At 45.4% G+C, this 6,898-nt stretch overlaps 1 protein-coding gene across 1 annotated transcript; it reads right to left on the minus strand.

Annotated features, from left to right (window-relative positions):
- Positions 1-553: 553 nt before the first annotated feature.
- LOC109463514 (fibrinogen-like protein A) lies at positions 554-3,942 on the minus strand. Its single transcript, XM_019760346.1, has 3 exons — positions 3,796-3,942; positions 2,216-2,311; positions 554-1,509 (listed from the first exon to the last, which is right to left on the minus strand). The coding sequence occupies exons 1-3, from the start codon at positions 3,923-3,925 to the stop codon at positions 677-679; spliced, it is 1,059 nt and encodes a 352-aa protein (XP_019615905.1). The 5' UTR covers positions 3,926-3,942; the 3' UTR covers positions 554-676.
- Positions 3,943-6,898: the final 2,956 nt, after the last annotated feature.

Here is a 6,898-nt window from a genome sequence, read left to right on the forward strand (position 1 = left end):
CGACTGTGCCATTTTGTTCTACAGGTAACTCGTAGTTTCCAAAAAGACCCATAGTTTCTTCTTTAGAAGCTTAGCCTTAAGGCCGTAGATACAGGAGAGTAGTTTTCGTCGGCCAGCGTTTTTTTTTAAATCATCCCTAACAGTTAGGTATGCTACTGTAGAATCGGGTATATTGTTACTGTTAAATAACTCCATAAAGTAACTTGCTTTGGAATGAAAAAGGAAACAAACATTAAAACAACAAAGAAACAAGCGCTGCGGCAAACTCTTTATTGTGATTTAACCCTGATACAGCCTGACAGGGAAACGTTTCAAACATGGCAAACCAGCTAGTGTACCATCTATTAGGAAAGTCAAGAATGACGATCTCATCTTATCTTAATGAACCAAATTAAAGTTAAGTGTCTTTCAAGGTTATCACATAACAAGATGACATTGTCAATTCAAAGTATGAATAGATCAATAAGTGGTGTTTGGGATTGTATATTGGCTAGCTGAGTATACAGTAAGCTGACTGACTGATACAGAGAAACAATATTTCTTTTACCAAAACTATAAGTTTTGAGATTTCACATATTCAAGAAAAATTGACAGTGAGAGTGGGAAGATGGTTTGCTCAAACGTGAACACTTTGTTTTGAATCCTCGACCTGTCAGCTGGGTCAGTGTCCGGCACCTCAAGGCTGGAAGTTGGCAGGACGGACCATCATTTTGGACTTTTTCAGATATGAGCTATAGGAGCCTCCAAACGGGCGCCAATAGATGCCGGCGCCACTGTAACTGGTACGGTCAGAGGGGCGCAGGTACGGGCCGTTCAGGGCAGATCCAGCACAGCCGTTGTACCACCACCCTCCCGTCCAGCGAGTGTAGTCAACAGCACACGACGCGATAGTGGAATCACGGTCTGCATTCCTAGCGCTGAAGGAATGACCCGATAGGTTGTAACCGTATGATGATGACTGTGATAAGTAGAACCCATCCCCAGCGGTCCCGCTGTACCCACCGACAGAAAGGCGATAGTTAGAACCACTACTCCCCACCGAGAATGACGAATACTTGGCGTACTTGACCACGCCGGACCAATCTTCAAGCTCTATGTACAACTCGTACGCGTCTTGACTGGTTAACCGGTACATATTCTCCAACCCCATCCAATATTCACCATTGGCTGACCCAAACCCGTGCACAAAGGCGTTATAAGGTCGGTTAAAGTCGATAGACCCGTCAAACCTCCTCTGTATGACCGTCCACCCTCCCCCATCTGTGGTCTGATCACAGTATACAGAGATCGGGCTGGTCAGACCTACAGGCATGATGTCGTGGACACCACTAGACACAGCATTGAACAGGGACAGGGCAGTGTGGATGTCAGAACAGACGGAAAAGTAATTTGTGCGCCCGCTGAGGGCCAGGGAAACCAGGTCTGGCTGAGGAGGCTGGCTGTCCGAGTCGCCTGGATAAGGCTTGTCGTTGTCTGCTTGGTCCTCTCTTTCCACAGCCAGTAGCGATTCTGTAAGGAGACATCAAATCGGAGGTTACTTAGACCCACAAGGCACAAGCTTTCCACGTGAGCACGGCATAACTTTTGCAATAGCAACATAGAAAAGACAATAGCTCCCTCTGATAAACAAACAACGAAACACACGATTGTTGTAATACAGGTACACTGAGGCCGAAAGAGCGTTTTAACTCCATGATTAGACAGTCCAGAGGTTTACAATAGATTTAAAAGATAAAGAAAAAAATCTTTAAAAGCTTTAAAACCTCCAGAAGGTTAATGCTATATAACTACAGGCAATTTCAAACATCACATAAACCTGAAAAATTTTATCAGCAACGCTCTATGACTTACAATATAGGTGATATTACAATTATAATCTAAAATTCAGGCTCGTCCCTTTCTTACTGTAAAGTACTGTATATAGTCTAGTATGAGAAGTATAGTATACATGTACAGTATAGTCTGAAAATCCCACAAGGCTGCTATGGTGAACAACTGCTGTTGCTAATTGTCGATACCACAACACATACAGCAGGGGGATGTCATTTTCTTTTACCTAAAAATACAGATACACAATAATGATAAAAAAAACGCATAATCTTGAGCCCGATATCTAAAACCTGTATAGCCTTCTGTGAGTTATATCTGTAAACACACATAAGCGAACGAAAAAACATATCTTATCCTTCCCTAGACTTAAAAGCCATGCACTAACCACAGATGTCGGGGTCGAGTGAACTGAGCATGCTCCCCGCAGCTCTGCACAGGTCCTTCATCGGAAACGTGACATCGGGGCTCGGCTTGGTCAGAGCTGGATGGAGAAATTATGAGATCTACATATAAACCTGAAATAACAGCATTGTCAGTGAGTCCCTTGAATCTAAAATATCATATAACAGAGGTAAACTAGAACCCTGGGAACACTTCGTCAATAAAAAGTTTTAGAATAACACCCCCACATTCTCAGGACGCACGCACTGAGTAGTTACAATTTGATTTGATTTATTGAAATTGCAACAGTGCAATACACACGGAACAGAGGGAGCTGTTGCTGGTGTTGTGTCACACATAGAAACGAATACTGGACAGGACAATACTCATTTTCACCTGAGCGAAGTGGGGAAAGCCGTGTAAAGTGCCTTTCCCAAGGGCACAAGATCGGTGGCATGTCAGGACTCGAACCCGGGACCTCTTGGTTCCGAGTCGCGCACGCTACCGCGTTGCGCCACACGACCCCACGATAATCCGAAATTGTAGTTACATGCGACGCGCCTTTCTGTCGCGTAAAGGTTGTTACATCTCCGTCCACCTCCTGCAGGAGTATTGTGGTCAGTTGGTTTTACACATTTGCAGGTAAAACTTTCTAGGATAACTTAATCAACAATGTTTCAATCTCAGTAAAAACATATAAGAAACCCATATAAGGAATTTCATTGTTGACAAGAAGTGTCAAAATAGCACATACGCCTGGGGTCAGTTTTGACTCCACATGGTGGTTTGGGGGTTAAAGAGATGAGTTTGTTGCTTGTGCATTAAAAAGACTAAGTTAGTATAGAGTTTTTCACCAATGTACAATTTGAACATAACTTGCAGCATTCACAGAGACTTGTACTCCTGTTTCACTCTCTAAAGGCCCGGTTACACTGGCCGAACTTTGCTGGAGCGTTCCTTGAACGGTGAATAAAATTCATCACCGCTCGAAACCGCTCACCACCGCTAAACAGAAGTTGGCCCCCGTTAAAGCAACGCCGTGTACGCCCGGCCACCGCTGATGTTTCTGGAGGGGCCCTCCTACCGCTCCGAAAGTTTTGAGCTGCACAAAATATTGCGAGCGGTGAGGAGGGGGCAATTTTCCGCCCCGGCAAAGTTCACACCCGCTCCACCAACGCCCAGTCAAAGTTTGGCATCGCTAGACGCAAGTTCGTGGACGCTTGGGTCCGCTAGGCCAACGCAGAAATCTTGAACGCTAGACCACCGCTGCTTCGCCAGCTTTTCCCGGGCGGCAAAACTAACGCTCGCTACCGCTAAACCAACGCTAAAGCAACGCCGGCTTCAGCGGTGCACCGCTAAGCCAACGCCCGTGTTTTCATTTCCCCCCACATTTTGGACGCGGTGACGCTCCAGCAAAGTTCGGCCAGTGTGACCGGGCCTTTAATATGATATTGTACTTCTGTAGTACTACAATATGATACCATCCCTGGACCTAGATTGAATCTGGGTCTAAATTTTCTGCACGGGTAAATTAATAACGAAACATATTGTACAAATAGATTCTATTTAGCATTCATCACCTACCGATTCCTTGGCATCCTTTCCGTATGAGGCACAAGTCGGAGGTGCTCCATGGAAGGTGCCGTGTGTCCTGCGATGTCCCACAGACGGAGCTGCAGACGGCAGTGATGAGGAGGATCAGGTACAGCATCATGGCGGCGGTCAGGCTAGTCTGGCTACAACCCTGATGTAGGCTCGTATTTAAACCTTCCCTACACCTGCCCGTATTTACATGTCACTTCAGACAGAAATAGCTTAGAATAAACTGACCCTTTATCTGCTACTTCGTTCCTTCCTTTGTTAAAGTTGACTCAACACTGAGCGAGCCAAATGTACCAAGGAATTGCCAAATATATTTTAGACTGGTCATCTTTTTGGCTATTTGTACAGCTGTATAGTGTGTGTACTTTACACACCTTGTTAATTCTACTGGTATTTAAAAATGACTTAATCTTTCCCCTGCATCGGCACGTGCTTTTGGTACGTCATTCCTTCCTTTATTAAAGTTGACACAATACTGAGCGAGCCAAATGTACCAAGGAACCATCAAATTTCATTTAGCCCAGACATCTAACTGCATGGCTACCTGTACAGCGATATGGTTTGTTTACTTTACAGAACTCAAGCACTTCTACCGGTTCTTAGAAACACGTTTATCTACATGTATGTCAGTAACAACTCTTCCTGATTGTCTACATGTACCTCCCCCCTTTATTGAAATTGACAAAACACTCAGTTGAACTTATTCTACCATATACCAAGAAGAACAAAGCGTTCATGTCAGATGGTGGGAGAAGGATTTTACTAAGCACATGCTTTGTAAACAGAGTCTAAAACGTTACATGTAGGAACAGAAGCGGTCCGACTCCAAACAACAAACGTCCTTCCCGACAAAACAGAAAAAAATCATTTCCTCTTGTTACATGCCGATATTACAGATTACCTTTCACACTTGCTATACATGTTATATTTTCTTTCTAGATAAGGATACAGAAATATGCTTAAGCAAGAATAAACAGAACCCGTCCGCCCGGACAGTGAGTTCAGCACCAAGGACAGAGCCGGCCGTTTTCTGTCTGTTTCCTCTCGCCAGTCCGGGCCACGTTAGATATGGTGTTGATAAACCCTTCCAGTCCACAGAAACACCTGGGGTTTTGAGTAAATCTGCACATTTTAGCAAAGAACAATCTTTACACTAGTCCAGAAGCACATTCTTTTGTTCTGTTTTCAAACATAAGACCACACCGCCTTAATTTTATGGATGACATCCTCTGAAGACACCCAAACTAGTGCGCGCGGGCGAATAGAAAATTTCCGGCCAAAAACAAAAATGCTACTAAACCACCACAGGAATACAAAGCTGGTGTTGTGAATTTGTGGCAGTACATTTGTAACATAGCGACGTATACGACAAGCCGGCACACGCTGGATTTTTTGCGGAATTTATGAATCGGCACTGTACGTATATACTGAGTTCTTTAGTCGTGTTATGTACATAAGTGTTTGTGTGTATGGGATGGAAGATCTGATTTTGTTCTTCCCGCCGCCGCCTGTGTTTATGACGCGGTTCTGGAACAATGAGGCCGCCGGGAGATGTTCCATAGCGACGCGCCGACCCGTCAACACAACCGCCTCGATGTCACATCGAACGGCAGCAAAAATCAGCCGCTCCTCACAAAAACGATGGCGACGCTAACCAAGCTCTTTTCCCGGTGCCTGTCCCTGTCATCACAGGTGCTGCCCGCTAGGGGGCTCCACATCCCCGCAGAAGGTCCCGGCTGGGACTTCATCACGGTAAAACTTGCCGCCAAAATCTTCTGTTTTCTTCCGTGCTGAACGTTGGTTCAGATTAACCCTGACATTCGGAAACTTTAGTGTACTTCTACCGTCCTGCTATCTTCCGTGCCAACAAACAGACAACCTGTTAGTTTGGGATGTTGTTTACTTTTTATCAATGAACGTTGTTCGCTATCTTTCTGTGGGTTCTTTGGGGGTAGAACTTGTGGGATTTTGATTGAAGTTTTCCCCCAGTGTTTGTTTGCTTTTGTTTGTTTGTTTGTTTTTTGTTTTCTCGGGGGTCTTCAGAGTCGAAGACATTTACGGTACTATAAACCTGGTGGTGTCGGTACGTCCGTACGGTGTCTACAGAAACTACCTGAACCTGATGTTTTAATCTGCGGGCGGTTTGATGATAGAAAAGACGTTTTTATTCCCGATCCTGTTGATATTTACGGGAACGGTTGTTGTTCCTCTCCGTGCGGAAGGGTCTGGGGAGGCTGGGGAGACAGATTCCGGCACAAGACCAGCCGAGCCGCCGCCGCCCCGCCCGCTCACAGCCCGGCTTCAGTGTCAACGCAATGCTGTACCAGGTTTGTTTGTTTGTTTATTGATAAATTTAAACTCAAGTCAGTCTGTTGAAACGTTTCAGGGACGTCATGAGAGCCAGACAAAATATAACAATATGATATACTAGTAGACAGAGGTCCTGATAACTTCTCAAACCTACAGTCCTAGTAAATCTGCCTGGGGTCACAAATACGCTACACAGTTGTAGGCTTGTTTATTTGTTTACTTGTTGTGCTACCTGTCTACGTTAGAAACTGCACTAGGAAATAGAAGATGTTGAGTTTTTGTAAGAAGAAAAAGCGGAAGTGTTGAACATGAATACGGCCCGCCAGCTGCAGGATGTCTTCACAGTCGAAGCGCCGACGTTCTAGAACACGCGTGGTGTCAAAAACAGCTCTGTGGACGGAGAGCTTCCCAGAGTAAATACAAAATAACAATGCTTAAGCCAAAAAATGGCAAGGAAGACTTTGTTGGTGTTAAGTAGAGTACCTGAGTAGATAGATGTTTAGCAACTTGTTCTGGTGTCCCCCCAGGCCGCCTTGGACGGCGCAGAAGACGCCCTGAACGTGCACGACGAGCCGATCGGCTCTGCACTAAGGCTGCTGGAGGCAGCGGAGGCCTTCAACGTGTCGCAACCAGCAAACTGGTGCCTGAAGGTACGGCAGGACAGGAGCCATGCTCAGGCACGGTTCTGGATGGTCCACGCGTATCCAGAACTGTACTGTGGGAAATCTACACTCTTGGATACGCGAAGAGTATCCAGAACCGTGCCTAAACCCAA

The sequence above is a fragment of the Branchiostoma belcheri genome, unplaced genomic scaffold (genome assembly GCF_001625305.1).
Source record: "Branchiostoma belcheri isolate BF01 breed outbred unplaced genomic scaffold, Haploidv18h27 scaffold127, whole genome shotgun sequence".
Taxonomy (NCBI): domain Eukaryota; kingdom Metazoa; phylum Chordata; class Leptocardii; order Amphioxiformes; family Branchiostomatidae; genus Branchiostoma; species Branchiostoma belcheri.